The sequence below is a fragment of the Eretmochelys imbricata genome, chromosome 8 (assembly GCF_965152235.1).
Source record: "Eretmochelys imbricata isolate rEreImb1 chromosome 8, rEreImb1.hap1, whole genome shotgun sequence".
Taxonomy (NCBI): domain Eukaryota; kingdom Metazoa; phylum Chordata; order Testudines; family Cheloniidae; genus Eretmochelys; species Eretmochelys imbricata.
The window spans coordinates 38,115,073-38,135,744 of NC_135579.1; the positions used below are offsets into that span (position 1 = coordinate 38,115,073).

Below are 20,672 nucleotides of genomic sequence, written 5' to 3' on the forward strand. Positions count from 1 at the left end.
AAATCAGGAGTAACTTCATTGTCATCAGTGGAATTATATTGATGTAACTGGCCTATTAAGTTTAGGGATTTCTTTGCATCAGCTGAAACTCTGTGGCTTCCTATATGGCTTTTCTGTACTATTCTACTAATGTGTTAGTTGTGGTATGGTAAATGATAATGTCCTTTTTCTTCAAGACAGCTCATGCTTCTGCTAATGTTCAGCTCACTGTCTCCTAGGCCCTTTTGCAGGCCTATATGGTTATTTCAAATGGAATCTCAGTCTCAATCAAGTTTGTTTTGTAAAAATCAAACATATTAGCACTTGCATGAGTAGTCTTTAAACTAGCAGGCAGTGGAGTGATTGTTGGCGGCACTGGAGACAAGGATCAAGATACTTGGATTAATGAATGACTGGTGCTATAGCATCACTACTGGATAACCAGGGCAGTCAGCAAAGGATAATTACATACGGATAAAATTAGCTGGTGCAAAATATTTTGGTTTCATTGTTGGAATTCTGTGAAGTTACAGCCAGCATGTATGGCTGTCTACTGGTGTGGACTGTGAGTGTGTGGAGGGGAGCGATCCTATTCTACCCCTTGGGTCCCTGGTATTGCTGCCTATCATTTTCAGAAATGACTTATCCTCATCGTTCTGAAACTTTAATAATATATTCTAGTGTCCATTTCTCTCATACACCCATTGAATTGCTGAGTGACACTTGGTAATATCTGTTCCCTGCTGTCTTTTTATCTTAGCCACCTTGTTCATGCCCTCTGTGTAGCTAAACCTGTCCGTTATATCTTGGATACCATGGCAGCCTCTTCACTTCGATGCAGGGATGAACAATCAGACGGGCATCTGGTCTAACTCAGTATTCTTAGCAAAAATGCACTGTGGCACTTTATTAATTGTCAGCTGGCATACTGAATCCTTGATGGAAAAAATATACCGTCAGTTCTGGGCATTGGCCTCCCTCTGATCCCATTTTGTGCACTCATTGGATGATCAGTAAAATGTAGGTTCCTCAATAAATAAAGCACTGTGTATCTTCTGAAGGAAAAATTGAAGCTGCAGATTAGTAATGATAAATTCTTGTAGTTCATTCATTTTGTGGTTGTTTATACACACTGAAGTACTACTCCCTCCCCGTGCCATCCCCAGTTGGCTGCTTCGAAGACAGAGTGCTATTCATTTGAAATAAATCAAACAAAAATGTGTTTCACACATCTTGGTATTTCTTTAGAGTCAAGTGTGCTTTGAAGTGTCTAAATCTAGCAAACACATAGCATTGTCCAAAGCAATCTTCCCAAGAGATTTCTCACAAGGGCTTTAAAGGTATTAATGTTGGAATATCTTACAATCTCAGTTCAAGGACTTAAGCCTTTAAGAAATTCTTTGGGCTCTCTGACATTGGAAAGGTTAAATAGAAATGTTTGTTCTTTTGGTTAGAAGCAGCACCAATTCCTTTTCTGCTATGCAGGGTCAGTGCTCTGTGCTCCAGGGAAGTCAAACTGTGAGGCTGAGGGTAACTGCTGTGTTGGCAGAAACTTGCATCTAACATTAAGCAGACAAAGCAGTGTTTCACTGTACCAGAACTCATAAATATATTTTAAAGAAGCATTGACCTGTTAATTTCATTTTTGTTTTCTTAGGGTTAGGAATGCAAATGCTCATTGTTAGGGGGAAATATGTACTGAATTTTGTTCTGTTATCTTTTCATTCTAGTTTCTGGAATGATAAACAAATGCTAGACTACAAATAGTTTATTCTCTATGTTGAATTTAGTGTGAGCATTTTTGTATAATCACTCTCAGATTTTACAGTAGGAAATCTGAAATAGCTCCATGAATCCCACAACTGTCAACATATTCTCAGTAGAAAGGAAACTGAGCTGTAAGTGGTCTAGGATTTTAAAAGGCCTTTTATTTATTGCTTCAAAGTGGATATATTTGATAAGAAGATAGTATGTTATTCTACTAAGTATTTGTGTGAATATAGGAATAGAGTGGGATGTGTTTAGCACTCTCATCATTTGCTAACTGTTTGTAAATGTTTGATTCACACAAACAGGGCTTGAGCCAACACCCATTGTAGTTAATGGAGGGGGGCTTTTTTGATTTCAGTGAATACTGAATCAGGCCCAGAGTACATATGAATCTCATAATTCAAGCAACAAATACTTGAGATGTCAACATATCTGAACTAAGGAAAATGATTTTTCATTAACATTTGTTTGTAATTCAGCTAAAATGTTAGTGAAATTGGATCAACATTATGCTATTTTAAAACATTGTCGTAAAATTTTGCATAAACATGTTTTGTTTTTAGGATGACTGCAAACATTTGGTAGCATAAAATGGGTTGGTTGGTTATGCCTGGACACATTAATCCCTTTGTATAGCTTCTGGTTCCCTGAATGGTTGAACATACCCCATGTGCTCTGTAGGGTTAGAAGTCATAAGATACTATGGTGAGACACTCTGATTCTGTGGTGATGTCCACCATTAAAAACACCTCGATAAATTTTAATTCAGTTTTTCAGAAGGAGTCATTGCTTTTTATGTGCTCTTTCTGAGCCAAACAGGAAAAGCTGATGATGGCAGAAACAGGGCGTGGCTTTGGGCTGCTTCCTACTACTGCATGTGTGATGAAAGCTTCCCATCACATCCTTCTTCTTGAAGACCATTGAGGAGTAGAAAGGATTGTTGCCAGTGGCACTACCTTGTGGCCTTGCAAAGACACTGGATGGGAGTGCAGTCTAAGATCATATCTAAGATGGCAGAATGGGGTAGTGGGCCACAAATCATTCCTTGCAATGAGACAATATCAAGTAGGGGTGACTGTCACCACATAGTCTCCCTCCACTCAACAGGGCCTATGACAAGCCCTGCAAAAGATATCAGTTATCAATTGCCAATAATTTTTTGTGAACTGTCCACTGGGAATTGTACTAAGACCACCAAACTAATTTCATGTTGGCCACGAAGCAGCACCGAGATGCTCACAGCTGTCACTATCTATACAGCAGGGGCAGATTTGAATTTGTAATCTGTAAATGAAAAGATCCATATCACATTACCAAACTCTGGTCCATTTGACCTCGCTAGGGCTTGAAAGTGGTACTAGTCTGTCACAGGACCTGTTTGGTGGAGGGGGATTGTGTTTGGAACAGCCCAAACATCCAAACTTTGAACCATCTGATTTTACCCATCACTATATTTATATTTAGCTTTGTTACCATGATGCTGGTTTTCAGTCTGCTTATACATATAGTTTGGCTGTGTTAATGCTGGATTTGATTTGTTTTTAACATTCAGTTCCTCTTGTAGTGATATACAGAACATAAGAATTCATAAAGCTGTGGGTACATTGTGGAATGCAGATAGGAAATTGGCAGGCTTATCTGTTTCCACACTTGAACAACTAACATTAATCATTATGACATATGCCTCAAACTCACTTCCCGTGCCCTGGCTGCCCAACATTCTGCTTTGAAGTCATATGTCTCCTCAACTGGCTTCTCTGTTGGGACCAAAGGCAAAGAGTACTTATGGAGGCAGGACTGATAGTAGGACCAGAGGAGAAGCCTATTATTGCTAATGCTGCAAAGAAGATGTTGGTATTGATTTCTTTTGCTCCCACTAGCATGGCCAGTTACAGGATATTGGCTTATGATGGCATAAAAGTATGATGAACATGTCTCCTGCAGATCACTGACAGCTCCCAGTCATCCAATGTTCAAACCCAGTCCTTCAGTGTCCAGTAAAACTAAGCAAGAGCAGCCCCAAAGAAATGGAAGACTGTTCGTTCTCATGTGAGTCACTGTTTTCTCCATGCGGTAGAAAAATGGTCATAAAAACTAAGAGCTAGATTCTGCCACCCATACCCATGCTGAGTCAGACCTGTGAAGATTCTTAAAAAAGTAAGGAAATTCCCAGACAAATTAATTAAAATAACAGCTTTATAGTTAAAAAACTCAACAACTCATATATATTTGACTGTCAGAACATTTGCAGTTAAGGTTCCAGTACCATCTTAACATGTGCCCCCATATCCATCCCCACTCTCCTATGTAGGCCAAAGACATTTTCCCCTTCTGCCTTTTAAATACAAGTGGTAGAGCCCTACTGTTCCCTACTCTGATATGTTACTGAACCCTGTGAAATGCCAAACAACTACTGCATCTGGACCAGAAACCTGGCCCTTTGCCATTCCTTCTCACTAAAGGCAGAGATTACATTTTGCATTTTAATATCCATACAAGGGCTAAATACTACATCTCCTCCATTCCACTGTAGATTGGAGACTTTATGATACACACCAGATTACCTATGTGGATATTATATATATCTACAGTGTCCCAGTACACTCTGGCAGTATGGGTCATCTACCATGCACTCCAAATATATGGCAGATCAACCTCTACTCTGCTCAACCTACACAATGAAAAAACAGAGGGCTTATGGCAGTTGCAAACTATTCCAGCAAGCATATCTGGTGGAGCAATAACCCTTTTGAATGCCACACTGACTTCATGGTTGTAATTTATATTATATTTAAATCAAAGGTGTCGTGTGGCTCAGATGCAGCCTACTTGATGAATTTATCCTGTCTCCATGACAGATTCATAATCTGCAGCATGAAAGCTTTCATTTAAATAAACTAAGTTTCTAGCCCTTATTGGTGAGAAGAAAAACATCCAAGTGTTGTGAACCAATGTAGCAGTGTGACAGACAGTCTCTCCTTTTTTGCCTTTCTTTCCTTCTCTGCTTCCTTGAGAATTCCCCAGTTTTCAGCCATGACTATAACTTAATATGGTTTTTGGCCAGGACTATAGGAAGAATTCTATTCCTCATGCTGCTTCTCTCTCTTTTTGATCAGACACTCTAAGGACCAGAGATTCTTTGAACCACTCCATTCCTGGTGCAGAAAGAGTGGAAATCAGCTCTGTCTTCTGAGCTGAGAATTCACTTGGTGTTCTTTCACAACAGAAGAAAAGTCAAGATAGCCAGCTCATGTATCTGCTCACCTGCAGTCCGTGGTGTAGGAGGCATGTCAGGATGGGGAAAAGTTGTGATAAGAGTGTGTTGTTTTCTGATACTCCTTAGTAGGTGGATGGTTCCTTGAGGACCACTACCAGCTGACCAAGTTTAGAACAGTCCTAAAGTTTTTCTTTAAAGTTGAGTGGGGCTAGGGCCAGGGCCAGAACATAAGAATGGCCATACTGGGTCAGACCAAAGGTCCATCCAGCCCGGTATCCTGTCTGCCGACAGTGGCCTATGCCAGGTGCCCCAGAGGGAATGAACCTAATAGGTAATGATCAAGTGATCTCTCTCCTGCCATCCATCTCCAACCTCTGACAAACAGAGGCTAGGGACACCATTCCTTACCCATCCTGGCTAATAGCCATTAATGGACTTAACCTCCCTGAATTTATCTAGTTCTCTTTTAAACCCTGTTACAGTCCTAGCCTTCACAACCTCCTCAGGCAAGGAGTTCCACAGGTTGCCTGTGCGCTGTGTGAAGAAGAACTTTCTTTTATTTGTTTTAAGCCTGCTGCCCATTAATTTCATTTGGTGGCCCCTAGTTCATATATTATGGGAACAAGTAAATAACTTTTCCTTATTCACTTTCTCCAAACCACTCATGATTTTATATACCTCTATCATATCCCCCCTTAGTCTCTTCTTTTCCAAGCTGAAAAGGCCTAGTCACTTTAATCTCTCCTCATATGGGACCCATTCCAACCCCCTAATCATTTTAGTTGCCCTTCTCTGAACCTTTTCTAATGCCAGTATATCTTTTTTCAGATGAGGAGACCACATCTGTATGCAGTATTCAAGATGTGGGCGTACCATGGATTTATATAAAGGCAATAAGATATTCTTCGTTTTATTCTCTATCCCTTTTTAAATGATTCCTAACATCCTGTTCGCCTTTTTGACTGCCACTGCACACTGCGTGGACGTCTTCAGAGAACTATCCATGGTGACTCCAAGATCTCTTTCCTGATTAGTTGTAGCTAAATTAGCCCCCATCATATTGTATGTATAGCTGGGGTTATTTTTTCCAATGTGCATTACTTTACATTTATCCACATTAAATTTCATTTGCCATTTTGTGTCCCAATCACTTAGTTTTGTGAGATCTTTTTGAAGTTCTTCACAGTCTGCTTTGGTCTTAACTATCTTGAGCAGTTTAGTATCGTCTGCAAACTTTGCCACCTCACTGTTTACCCCTTTCTCCAGATCATTTCTGAATAAGTTGAATAGGATTGGTCCTAGGACTGACCCTTGGGGAACACCACTAGTTACCCCTCTCCATTCTGAAAATTTACCATTTATTCCTGCCCTTTGTTCCCTGTCTTTTAACCAGTTCTCAATCCATGAATCTTCGCTCTTATCCCATGACAACTTAATTTATGTAAGAGCCTTTGGTGAGGGACCTTGTCAAAGGCTTTCTGGAAATCTAAGTACACTATGGGTATGTCTACACTACGGAATTAGGTCGAATTTATAGAAGTCATTTTTTTAGAAATCGGTTTTATATATTCGAGTGTGTGTGTCCCCACAGAAAATGCTCTAAGTGCATTAAGTGCATTAACTTGGTGGAGTGCTTCCACAGTACCGAGGCTAGAGTTGCACTGTGGGTGGCTATCCCACAGTTCCCGCAGTCTCCGCTGCCCATTGGAATTCTGGGTTGAGATCCCAATGCCTTATGGGGCTAAAACATTGTCGCGGGTGGTTCTGGGTACATATCGTCAGGCCCCCGTTCCCTCCCTCCCTCCGTGAAAGCAAGGGCAGACAATCGTTTCGCGCCTTTTTTCCTGAGTTACCTGTGCAGACGCCATACCACGGCAAGCATGGAGCCCGCTCAGGTAACCGTCACCCTATGTCTCCTGGGTGCTGGCAGACGCGGTACTGCATTGCTACACAGTAGCAGCAACCCATTGCCTTGTGGGAGCAGACGGTGCAATACGACTGGTAGCCGTCATCGTCATGTCCGAGGTGCTCCTGGCCACGTCGGCCAGGAGCGCCTGGGCAGACATGGGCGCAGGGACTAAATTTGGAGTGACTTGACCAGGTCATTCTCTTTAGTCCTGCAGTCAGTCCTATTGAACCGTCTTATGGTGAGCAGGCAGGCGATACGGATTGCTAGCAGTCCTATTGCATCATCTTCTGCCGGGCAGCCATGAGATGTGGATGGCATGCAGTCCTTCTGCACCGTCTGCTGCCAGCCAAAGATGTAAAAGATAGATGGAGTGGATCAAAACAAGAAATAGACCAGATTTGTTTTGTATTCATTTGCTTCCCCCGCTCCCCCGTCTAGGGTACTCATTCCTCTAGGTCACACTGCAGTCACTCACAGAGAAGGTGCAGCGAGGTAAATCTAGCCATGTATCAATCAGAGGCCAGACTAACCTCCTTGTTCCAATAAGAACAATAACTTAGGTGCACCATTTCTTATTGGAACCCTCCGTGAAGTCCTGCCTGAAATACTCCTTGATGTAAAGCCACCCCCTTTGTTGATTTTAGCTCCCTGAAGCCAACCCTGTAAGCCGTGTCATCAGTCGCCCCTCCCTCCATCAGAGCAACAGCAGACAATCGTTCCGTGCCTTTTTTCTGTGCGGACGCCATACCAAGGCAAGCATGGAGGCTGCTCAGCTCACTTTGGCAATTAGGAGCACAGTAAACACCACACGCATTATCCAGCAGTATATGCAGCACCAGAACCTGGCAGAGCGATACCGGGCGAGGAGGCGACATCAGCGCGGTCACGTGAGTGATCAGGACATGGACACAGATTTCTCTGAAAGCATGGGCCCTGCCAATGCATACATCATGGTGCTAATGGGGCAGGTTCATGCTGTGGAACGCCGATTCTGGGCTCGGGAAACAAGCACAGACTGGTGGGACAGCGTAGTGTTGCAGGTCTGGGACGATTCCCAGTGGCTGTGAAACTTTCGCATGCGTAAGGGCACTTTCATGGAACTTTGTGACTTGCTTTCCCCTGCCCTGAAGCGCATGAATACCAAGATGAGAGCAGCCCTCACAGTTGAGAAGCGAGTGGCGATAGCCCTGTGGAAGCTTGCAATGCCAGACAGCTACCGGTCAGTTGGGAATCAATTTGGAGTGGGCAAATCTACTGTGGGGGCTGCTGTGATGCAAGTAGCCCACGCAATCAAAGATCTGCTGATATCAAGGGTAGTGACCCTGGGAAATGTGCAGGTCATAGTGGATGGCTTTGCTGCAATGGGATTCCCTAACTGTGGTGGGGCCATAGACGGAACCCATATCCCTATCTTGGCACCGGAGCACCAAGCCGGCGAGTACATAAACTGCAAGGGGTACTTTTCAATAGTGCTGCAAGCTCTGGTGGATCACAAGGGACGTTTCACCAACATCAACGTGTGATGGCCGGTAAAGGTACATGACGCTCGCATCTTCAGGAACTCTGGTCTGTTTCAGAAGCTGCAGGAAGGGACTTTATTCCCAGACCAGAAAATAACTGTTGGGGACATTGAAATGCCTATATGTATCCTTGGGGACCCAGCCTACCCCTTAATGCCATGGCTCATGAAGCCGTACACAGGCAGCCTGGATAGTAGTCAGGAGCTGTTCAACTACAGGCTGAGCAAGTGCAGAATGGTGGTAGACTGTGCATTTGGACGTTTAAAGGCGCGCTGGTGCAGTTTACTGACTCGCTTAGACCTCAGCAAAACCAATATTCCCACTGTTATTACTGCTTGCTGTGTGCTCCACAATATCTGTGAGAGTAAGGGGGAGACGTTTATGGCGGGGTGGGAGGTTGAGGCAAATCGCCTGGCTGCTGGTTACACGCAGCCAGACACCAGGGTGGTTAGAAGAGCACAGGAGGGCGCGGTACGCATCAGAGAAGCTTTGAAAACCAGTTTCATGACTGGCCAGGCTACGGTGTGAAAGTTCTCTTTGTTTCTCCTTGATGAAACCCCCGCCCCTTGGTTCACTCTACTTCCCTGTAAGCTAACCACCCTCCCCTCCTCCCTTCGATCATTGCTTGCAGAGGCAATAAAGTCATTGTTGCTTCACATTCATGCATTCTTTATTCATTCATCACACAAATAGGGGGATGACTACCAAGGTAGCCCAGGAGGGGTGGTGGAGGGGGGAAGGAAAATGCCACACAGCACTTTAAAAGTTTACAATTTTAAAATTTATTGAATGCCAGCCTTCTTTTTTTGGGGCAATCCTCTGTGGCGGAGTGGCTGGTTGGCCGGTGGCCCCCCCACCGCGTTCTTGGGCGTCTGGGTGTGGAGGCTATGGAACTTGGGGAGGAGGGTGGTTGGTTACACAGGGGCTGTAGTGGCAGTCTGTGCTCCAGCTGCCTTTGCTGCAGCTCAGCCATACACTGGAGAATACTGGTTTGGTCCTCCAGCAGCCTCAGCGTTGAATCCTGCCTCCTCTCATCACTCTGCCGCCACATTTGAGCTTCAGCCCTGTCTTCAGCCCGCCATTTACTCTCTTCAGCCCGCCACCTCTCCTCCCGCTCATTTTGTGCTTTCCTGCACTCTGACATTATTTGCCTCCATGCATTCATCTGTGCTCTGTCAGTGTGGGAGGACAGCATGAGCTCAGAGAACATTTCATCATGAGTGCATTTTTTTTTCTTTCTAATCTTCACTAGCCTCTGGGAAGGAGAAGATCCTGTGATCATTGAGACACATGCAGCTGGTGGAGAAAAAAAAAGGGACAGCGGTATTTAAAAAGACACATTTTATAAAACAGTGGCTACACTCTTTCAGGGTAAACCTTGCTGTTAACATTACATACATAGCACATGTGCTTTCGTTACAAGGTCGCATTTTGCCTCCCCCCACCGCGTGGCTACCCCCTCCCCCCTCCCCCCTCCCCGTGGCTAACAGCGGGGAACGTTTCTGTTCAGCCACAGGCAAACAGCCCAGCAGGAACGGGCTCCTCTGAGTGTCCCCTGAAGAAAAGCACCCTATTTCAACCAGGTGACCATGAATGATATCTCACTCTCCTGAGGATAACACAGAAAGATAAAGAACGGATGTTGTTTGAACGCCAGCAAACATACACTGCAATGCTTTGTTGTACAATGATTCCCGAGTACGTGTTACTGGCCTGGAGTGGTAAAGTGTCCTACCACGAAGGATGCAATAAGGCTGCCCTCCCCAGAAACCTTTTGCAAAGGCTTTGGGAGTACAGCCAGGAAAGTCGCGAATGCCAGGGCAAAGTAATCCTTTCACATGCTTGCTTTTAAACCATGTATAGTATTTTAAAAGGTACACTCACCAGAGGTCCCTTCTCCGCCTGCCGGGTCCAGGAGGCAGCCTTGGGTGGGTTCGGGGGGTACTGGCTCCAGGTCCAGGGTGAGAAACAGTTCCTGGCTGTCGGGAAAAGCGGTTTCTCCGCTTGCTTGCTGTGAGCTATCTACAACCTCATCATCATCATCATCTTCTTCGTCCCCAAAACCTGCTTCCGTGTTGCCTCCATCTCCATTGAAGGAGTCAAACAACACGGCTGGGGTAGTGGTGGCTGAACCCCCTAAAATGGCATGCAGCTCATCATAGAAGCGGCATGTTTGGGGCTCTGACCCGGAGCAGCCATTCGCCTCTCTGGTTTTCTGGTAAGCTTGCCTCAGCTCCTTAAGTTTCACGCAGCACTGGTTTGGGTCCCTGTTATGGCCTCTGTCCTTCATGCCCTGGGAGATTTTGACAAAGGTTTTGGCATTTCGAAAACTGGAACGGAGTTCTGATAGCACGGATTCCTCTCCCCATACAGTGATCAGATCCCGTACCTCCCGTTCAGTCCATGCTGGAGCTCTTTTGCGATTCTGGGACTCCATCATGGTCACCTCTGCTGATGAGCTCTGCATGGTCACCTGCAGCTTGCCACGCTGGCCAAACAGGAAATGAGATTCAAAAGTTCGCAGTTCTTTTCCTGTCTACCTGGCCAGTGCATCTGAGTTGAGAGTGCTGTCCAGAGCGGTCACAATGGAGCACTCTGGGATAGCTCCCGGAGGCCAATACCGTCGAATTGTGTCCACAGTACCCCAAATTCGACCCGGCAAGGCCGATTTAAGCGCTAATCCACTTGTTAGGGGTGGAGTAAGGAAATCGATTTTAAGAGTCCTTTAAGTCGAAATAAAGGGCTTCATCGTGTGGACGGATGCAGGTTTACATCAATTTAACGCTGCTAAATTTGACCTAAAGTCCTAGTGTAGACCAGGGCTATGTCTACTGGATCCCCCTTGTCCACGTGTTTGTTGACCCCTTCAAAGAACTCTAATAGATGCGTAAGACATGATTTCCCTTTACAGAAACCATGTTGACTTTTGCCAAACAATTTATGTTCTTCTATGTGTCTGACAATTTTATTCTTTACTATTGTTTCAACTAATTTGCCCAGTACTGACGTTAGACTTACCGGTCTGTAATTGCGGGGATCACCTCTAGAACCCTTTTTAAGTAGTGGCGTTACATTAGCTGTCTTCCAATCATTGGGTACAGAAGCTGATTTAAAGGACAGGTTACAAAACATAATTAATAGTTCCGCAATTTCACATTTGAGTTCTTTCAGAACTCTTGGATGAATGCCATCTGGTCCTGGTGACTTGTTACTGTTAAATTTATCAATTAATTCCAAAACCTCCTCTAGTGAGACTTCAATCTGTGACAATTCCTCAGATCTGTCACCTACAAAGGACGGCTCACGTTTGGGAATCTTGCTAACATCCTCAGCTGTGAAGACTGAAGCAAAGCACTCATTTAGTTTCTCTGCAATGACTTTGTCGTCTTTAAGTTCTCCTTTTGTATCTCGATCGTCCAGGGGCCCCACTGGTTGTTTAGCAGGCTTCCTGCTTCTGATGTACTTAAAAAACATTTTGTTATTATCTTTTGAGTTTTTGGCCAGCTGTTCTTCAAACTCCTTTTTGGCTTTTCTTATTGGATTTTTACACTTAATTTGGCAGTGTTTATGCTCCTTTCAATTTCCCTCACTAGGATTTGACTTCCACTTTTTAAAAGATGCCTTTTTATCTCTCACTACTTCTTTTACATGGTTGTTAATCCATGGTGGTTCTTTTTTAGTTCTTTTACTGTGTTTTTTAATTTGAGGTATACATGTAAGTTGGACCTCTGTTATGGTGTCTTTGAAAAGTGTCTATGCAGCTTGCAGGGATTTCACTCTAGTCACTGTACCTTTTAATTTCTGTTTAACTAACCTCCTCATTTTTATATAGTTCCCCTTTCTGAAATTAAATGCCACGGTGTTGAGCTGTTGAGGTGTTCTTCCCACCACAGGAATGTTAAATGTTATTATATTATGGTCACTATTTCCAAGCGGTCCTGTTATAGTTACCTCTTGGACCAGATCCTGTATTCTACTCAGGACTAGATTTAGAATTGCCTCTCCCCTTGTGGGTTCCTGTACCAGCTGCTCCAAGAAGCAGTCATTCAAAGTATCGAGAAATTTTGTCTCTGCATTTTGTCCTAAGGTGACATGTACCTAGTCAATATGGGGATAATTGAAATCCCCCACTATTATTGAGTTCTTTATTTTGATAGCCTCTCTAATCTCCCTTAGCATTTCATCATCACTATCACTGTCCTGGTCAGGTGGTCGATAATAGATCCCTACTGTTATATTCTTATTATAGCATGGAATTACTATCCATAGAGATTCTATGGAACATGTGGATTCATTTAAGATTTTTACTTCATTACAAGTACAGTCAGAGAATCTTGGAGCCATAATTGTCTTTTTCACAACTAAGCCCAGCAGAAACTGGGCACAGAGACTGGGTTTAAACGTGAAGGTAGTTACTAGCACAGATGTTTAATATTTTGTTGCAATGGGTGGAATTTCTCTTTTGTGTATATCAGGCTGTGAAGAATGCTACAATGCAGAGTACCAAATAGCTCCTCAAACTCAGATAGTGACGGGGGCCTTATAACTATTGAGATAGCCAGATAGAAAGATGGCGCATATCATTATTGCTATATCTTTATTTGTGTAAAACTTATTGATCTAGAGAAGAGCACACTGTGAATCCCAAGGGCAAGGACAAAGCTGCCTTCAAATAATTTAGGGTATTCAACAAATTTTTAAAAGTAATGGGACCAAATTCACTTCTAGTCTACCTCCAGCGACTTCAGTAGAATTACACCATTACTAGCATGTATTATTTGGGTATTGGCCACTGTACAAGACACATCAAGTATGAATGTAATTCATTATGTCTATACTCTAACATTTTCGAACTTGGATGCCTAACATTAGACACCTACATGCACAATTGGCCATCAAAAAAGTGTCACAATATTTAAATGTGCTGGGCACCTGCAGTTACAATTGAAATCAATGCTCAGCACCTCTGAAAATTAAGCTGCTTAGCTGCTTAAATATTTAGGTGCCTGATTTAGGCACCCTCATTTGAAAATGTTGCCTATAATTTTAAATTATTATGAATGTTGCTATTGTATGCAGTGCACTGCAAGAAAAGTGGTGTTAACATTTTCTGGAGCAACTTGTAATCAATCAGGAATTTCTCAGGCAACCCTTACATAGCAAGTCATGCTGTAGCAGGTCAGCGTATGCTGAGATGTACTGGTTGAAGGGTATTGCTCTCTATTTTTTCCTTCATGTTTTTATGCCTTTTTATCAATGTGGAAAATGTAGCAACTCTTGGTCTTATGAAAGAACATGTCTGCCTTCAGTAAAAACCTGCTGCAGCCTGCGAGTCTGATACAATCTAGTGCAGTCCTCTGCAGTCCACTAACCCCAGCAGAAAACTCACAGCAAGCAAACTGGCCCCAATGTATTCTTCACAGGGGGGCTGCATTTTGTATATGTACAGATGGATACATTCCAGGGTAAGAGCATAAGTGGCCTAGTTTTATCGGGGAAACCAGCAAATTATTTCTTTTCTTTTCCAGCAATAATCATCTTCTCCTATGGCCAGGATTATTCTGAACATGGGCAAAATAATAGTCCCCCAATTTACAAAAATAACCTCCTTCCCCACATTAACCCTCACAATCCAAAGTCTTGGTATATAAACATTTAACTCCATATTCAGTGACCTAAGTGCACTCAGACAAAAGTGTCTTTAGATTTACTGGGAGATTTGGCAGCTCTGAATGCATAAAAAATGTAAGTAGTTCTATGGAGCCATTTGACAATAGATGTGAAAATGTTTAGAAACTCTGGAGAAGAGCCTGTATTCAGCTGCCTAGATTTTAAAATATGTTTTAATACAAATTAATACAGATTTTGTTCTCTTTGTTTCTGCAGCCAAAACAACCCAATCCTGATTGGCGTTATTCTGCATCCCTAAGAGCAGGAATACAAAGGTATGTACTGTGCTTCCCCTTCTTAAGGGCTTATATCTTTCTCCCTTTGTGAAGGAGACTGTCTTTCAATCTGGTACATCTGGTGACATACGCTAGTGAGATCTGCATGCTGTGAGGGAAGCACCCAAGTTTTGCTTCTGAGGCATTATATCTACCAGCTCTACCGATTCACTGTAATTGTCTTTTATGCTGTTCATTACTATATTAGAGTTTGGTCTATGCATTCATGTTTTTTACCTCATGCTTCTTTATACATTTACTATGAATGCCTGATTGCTACAATTATTGAATTATTTAACTGATTATACACTCTTCATTCACATTAAAGCTTCCTGTTATCATCCACTCTGATAAATTTAAATAGATTGTATGCAGCATGAATAGTTTTCTATCTCACTACCTCTCATTACCATAAAAGTGTACCACTGCTGCAGGCAGTTTATTAACCAGGTGGTACATTCAAGGTGTTTAACAAAGTTAAAATGGCATTGACAAGCATATCAGGTTGAGATTTCCAAGGAAACCTTCATGAGTTAGGTGCCCACCTTAGACTCCTTTAGAAATCTCAGCCTTAGATCCCAAAATAATATCTTTGGTCTCTGTGTCTTCGCAAATTAACTAACCAGTCTTATTCTCAGATCTATTCTGACTTTATCAATAAGACCAGATAACAAATTTAGAAATAAATAAAAAGGCCATGGTAATTTCAAGTGACACTAGAAACTCAGAGGGGAAATCATTTGCTGAATACAAAGAAACATAGATTTGAGGGAATTAAAATGTATTTTCATGTTTCTCTGGAGACTATTACAGCAAATACAAAGTAAAATAACTGTACATAAAATATTTGAAATGCCTTTTAACTAAAAATACCTTTTCTAATCAATATGAATTTTGATTTTCCTTAGTTAAATCAAATTTAAATATCATACAGATCAAAATCATTTGGAAAGTGTCAAGACGAATTACAGTCTTGCAGTATTGAGCTCCCAGTTCTAAAAATCTTGCCCATTAACACTGAGAAATAAATTGACCAAGTTTTAGAAACTTCTTTCGGTCCACACTGAAACAGAACACTTCTTGAAATCAGTGGTAGCCTTGCCTGCATACAGGTGCAACAGGGGCTACTTCAGGATTTTGCCTGAAGTAACTTGCATGATAAGTGAAAAGGGTGAGCTCATTTTAAAAAAACAGATATCTACTTTTTTCATTTTAAGATATCAGGCATCTATTCCGCGCCCCTCCCCCCCACCCATCATCTCCTTATGAGTTCAGAGCTAGACAATGTTCAACAATTAAATTTACTGGTCTCATGGCAGACTGTTCATCATTTGACACTGTATAAAACTTAATATTGTGTGGTTTCTGTAGTTTGTGACACCTAATTTCTCCCTTCAAAATTGCTTGCCAAAAGCATATGGTAATCAGCATCAGATACTATAGATTGCATTGGAATATTTGCTGTAGAAGAGTGACTGATAATCGCATGCTGAAAGAAGCCCAGAACTGACTTTCACTATTTACTTCACTGCTAAAACATTACAAACATGATATGGATTAGGGCCCAGGTCCTCAGAGGTATTTAGGCACCTAACTTCTATTTCAGTTTTCAGAGTAGCAGCTTTGTTAGTCTGTATTCGCAAAAAGAAAAGGAGTACTTGTGGCACCTTAGAGACTAACCAATTTATTTGAGCATAAGCTTTCGTGATGAAGTGAGCTGTAGCTCACGAAAGCTTATGCTCAAATAAATTGGTTAGTCTCTAAGGTGCCACAAGTACTCCTTTTCTTTTTTCTATTTCAGTGGAAGTTAGGCACCTAAGTACCTTTGAGAATCTGGGGCTACATGACTTCCTTGCAGTGTTTACTGATTTCACATCACATTCATGAAAACAAACCATCCTCTAGAGATAATATTTGTGTCTGATATGAACTGCATGGAATTATGTTGCAACATTCAAATAATAACCAAAGACAATTTTTGCAGTTGTTGCAGGATTGACATGATAGATGCTTTAATAGTGCATTAGCAGAATCTGCTAGCATGATGCAATGTTGCATTAGCCGTGGTGCAACAAAGAACAACTGTGACTGTGACTTTGGAGAAATGACCAGAAAAGGGAATGTTGAACAAAAACAGGTCAGATGGGAACTATGTAATTTAATCCGTATGCTTGTTTATTCAGTGCTGTGCACATGGAGGAGGCAGGAGTCTTACGAGGAGGGCCGGGAGGACCTGAACAGCTGTGGCCAACAGTATCCAGTGCAACACCAGGTTAGGATCAAAGTACTGACATCTGTTAATGGGATATTGGGAACTGTGATGGCTCTATTCCTTTAAAGAGAGAAATGATTGTTATTTGAAACACACTTCCCACTGGATCATTCTTAACTTTCTTTCTACTTTGTGTCTCTGAATCAAGTCCCTATGAAACACTCTCTTGAATATAAATAAAATGGGGATACATAAAGCAAAGAAACCTTTTCTGCTTTATTCACTAGCAAGTGCATACTGGAATCAGGCCTCAAAGTTTGGATCCACACCTGAACTTATCCAATGTTTTGAGGTGGTCAGACCCAGGAATTTGGTATGGTTTACTAGAGAAGGAGGCCCAGTTGTGAGGTGTGGATCCAGATCCACATTTCCCCAAAGTTTGAGTATTTGGGTTTAGGGTTTTAATTTATCGTCCATTTCTAATAGTCATCAAAACTACCAACCTTGCAAAAAGAGCCGCTCAATTGGGGATGGAGTAAGTAATACAGAACCTCACCAATTCTTACTTCACTATTTTGCAAACTCAGTAATTGTTTTTAAATACTCACAGGTCTCATTCTGCTGTCAGGTAGTAAGGTTTCTTATTACTAAGTGTTCACTCCTTTTATAAACTAAACTACAGTACATTTAATAGTACGCTATGGAGGGTTATCATAAAACATTTAACTAAACTGCTATTCATTTGTGAAAATAAATGACCAAAACACCTTTTATGATGAAGTATTCTTAATTTTTTTTCATTATTTACTTGCTGACTCAGTAAATCAAAATTCAGTAAGAATCAGCAAAGGGTCTCGATTACTGGAGATAAGCAAATTCACTCAGTTCTTTTGCAGTGAAAGCAATAGATGTATTCTCACATTACATTTTGGGATAGAAAGAATTTCATCGTTTAAAATGCCTACAAAGTATTAGGAAATGGTATTTGGTGCTGCTCAGAAGTTCAGACATCAAGCACTGTATTAAGGAAAAATGTGATAACGTGCTGTGGAAGCTAAAGCTCTTTCAAAAATAATTGGATAGCTTTCATATTTCTTTGCGGGTAGAGAAGCAGAGAGATAGAAATAGAAATATTATGTGTACATTAAACATTGCTATGATTTCTTTTTATGGTTCAGTTGATTAAATATGCACAAGATTGCATTGCTGTGTTACAAATATTTTACTGAACAATTAAGCTAAAAGTTGTATTTGAGAATAAAAATACACATGGCTCATCCAGATGGCAAACAATGAAACTGGAAATAATTTGCAGAACAACCTTTTAACCTGCTGACTGATTAAATATGGGAGGATCCTTAGGGCTCTAGCAGGGGCAGGAGGACCTTTCAGGGAAAAAATTAAATTAATTCCTGTGGCCTAGATTATAATTTTATGATCTGACCCGGATAAGGGACAGACCATAGCTGCGTGCTCCAGGAGTAGACCACAAGGGGAATTGTCTCAGAGTCCGAATTCATTCCCAGCTTCAAGGATGGAGTAACTTCACTCCATTTTGTGAGGAAGTACCCTGTGTGCCTGGGTAGCTACTTTGGTTTAGGATTAAGTTGGGGAGAGGAGGTAAAATCAGGACACTTATTATTACTCCCCATTCCCTCTCTCTGCCCCCTCCCTGCCCATTTGCTTGTAATGGGGCATACTGGGCAAGTAGCTCCTGCTCTTCCTACCACAGCCAGAGTCACAGTTTGGGCAGGATCAGGCAAATGAGTAAAGAGGTAGTAAGAACGTGTATCTCCAGCCCCAGGAAGTCTTTCTGCTCTTTGAGGAAACCAGCCTCTTAAAAAGTCAAAGGTAGTTCAAACTGTTTTGAAATCCAGTTTGTGTGGATCATGTTTCTTGATCCTTCCAAATGACTATTCTTCCTGTGCAAGAAAGGATCTTTTGTTTCCTTTTTATCTGGCCTTAAGAGTTTAATGACTGCTAAAATAACATAAATGAGACCTTTGTTAGCAATGTTCCTTCCTACTATTTGTAAAGAGAAGATGTGGATTTCATTAGCCTTCAGTAACAAATAGGTTATGCATATAGAAGTGTCAGTTAGCAGAAAAGGTAAAATTAACACATAACTTTAATACATTACACTTTCAAATATAGCTGTTTATCACAATGGTTTATAATTACAGCTTTGGGTTCCCACACACATTTTCCTCTTTTAATTGTTCTACCTCCTTTCCACTGTTCATGTTCATGACTTGTGCCATTTTTCATCGGTTAAGACATAAAAATATGCTTTTCATTAGATATTTGACCAATTTCAGCCAATTACACTGGATAGAGACAACATATGCAGTTGCTCTTGACATACCATTTACATCGGAACAGTGCTACACCTGTGTCCAGATAAACTCACAAATTAGCTGCTCATTATCTCTATTTCCATCAACATATGCAGCAGCTGCAGCTCTCGACTTCTTATAAGTATAAAACCGCCTCAAATCCCGCCTCACATACTTAGTGCAGTTGTTTTACTCAATTGATTAATTCCAATTGGTTTGTCACTAAACTATTCATTTAATTTAGCACTCCACAAAAGCCTCAGATAAAATGCTTCAGACTGAAGGAATCAGAAAGTTAATCAATGAGAGCATCAAAAGATGATGTCATAGGAATGTTCTAAGAAGGATGAACAAGTCAAGTGTTAAGTCAGTAAATCCTTAATTCCTAGTGCCAAGCTATACTCAGACACTACAGACACTACACCAGTTCTATACCTTTCAGGGTAAATCCTGCTTTACATGGATAAAGCTTCCACTGACTTCAGTAGGAGTTTCACCTATGCAGCTGAGAGCAAAATTTGGCCCATTGTTTTTTGTTCCTTTCACAGGTTCTTACACAAAGTGATGAAATCCAAATTTAAGGCTTATGCTCTGTCCTGAACTCACTCTGAGGTGAACAAAAGGCCCAGTGGTCTAAGTTAAGAATACACAATCAGATTCACTTTCAAATTCCTGACTTTTTTCCACCTGTGTCATAGTTTTAATGCCATTTAATGAGAGGTTGTTTTTAAAAATTGGTTTCCTTGTTTGAAAAACAAGTTATGAAGCATATTATATTCCTGACAAAGAGCTCTTCCAGCCTCTCAGGTAAGGAGCTACTCTGTGTATTTGGTAAATATTTTATTTCAGTGGTTTTTCTATGTATTATGGGTGAGATTTTCAGAGAAGACATCCAACTCCCATTTCATTAGGCATCCAACTCCCATTTTAATAAGTCTACATGTAGACTTATTATAATTATTAGACAGCCTATAGGTAGACTTGTTATGTACCTGAATGTTGCAGTTCACTTGCTTTAATAATTGCTTCTGGATATTTGAAATTGCATGATGGAGATACATTTACATCCAAAAATTTGTTACTTAAAAGAAAGTTAAGGTTGTCAAGTCAAGCACTCAAAAGCTAGGAAATGCCAGAATTAAATTTGCCTGTGCAACCTTAATTCAGCCCCTTTGTGCATATGCATTATGATACAGAGTGAAATCCTGGCTCCACTGAAGTCAATGGGAAATGTGCCACTGGCTTCAGTGGGGCAAGTATTTTCACCCACCATCTTAGCACTGTTTTTGCACAGGAATTCCACCTCATTCACAGCACAGGATGGACCTTGCCCAGGGTGGTGTAGTCAATGAGGCTGTTGTCCGTAGGACGGTTGCTTCATTTGCTGCAGATGTTGGAAGATATCTAGTGCATGAGGCAGGAAACTCCAGAACAGAAAGGATGGTTATGTGATTAAAGCAACTGAATGCCATGCTGAACAGCTGTATTCTATCGCTGACTCTGCCACTGTGTTCCTATGTGCTGCTGGACAAGTTGCTTAAACCAGAATTTTCAAAGGTGGCCACGAATGGTGTATTGCTCATTTCCGAGTGCCCAACTTGAAAAACCTGGGAGCTGATTTGCAGGAGTGCTAGATGCTCACAGCTGGAACTGAAGTTGACTGGAGTTCTGCTTCAAACATATATAGTGATATAAAAATGCTAGATACTTTGAAAAATTAGGCCTTAGGGGCTAAATTCACCAAAGGACTTATGCGTCTAGATCCCAGAACCTGGACCCACCAG

The 20,672-nt window shown here is 41.6% G+C and overlaps 1 protein-coding gene across 1 annotated transcript in view; it reads left to right on the forward strand.

Moving 5' to 3' along the window:
- LOC144268911 (protocadherin alpha-2-like) overlaps positions 1 to 20,672 on the forward strand; it is a 213,097-nt gene that overhangs the window by 121,027 nt on the left and 71,398 nt on the right. The window contains exons 2-3 of the mRNA XM_077824238.1: positions 14,282 to 14,340; positions 16,524 to 16,612. Of these exons, the coding sequence (XP_077680364.1) occupies positions 14,282 to 14,340; positions 16,524 to 16,612 (148 nt within the window). The remainder of the gene's footprint in view (positions 1 to 14,281; positions 14,341 to 16,523; positions 16,613 to 20,672) is intronic.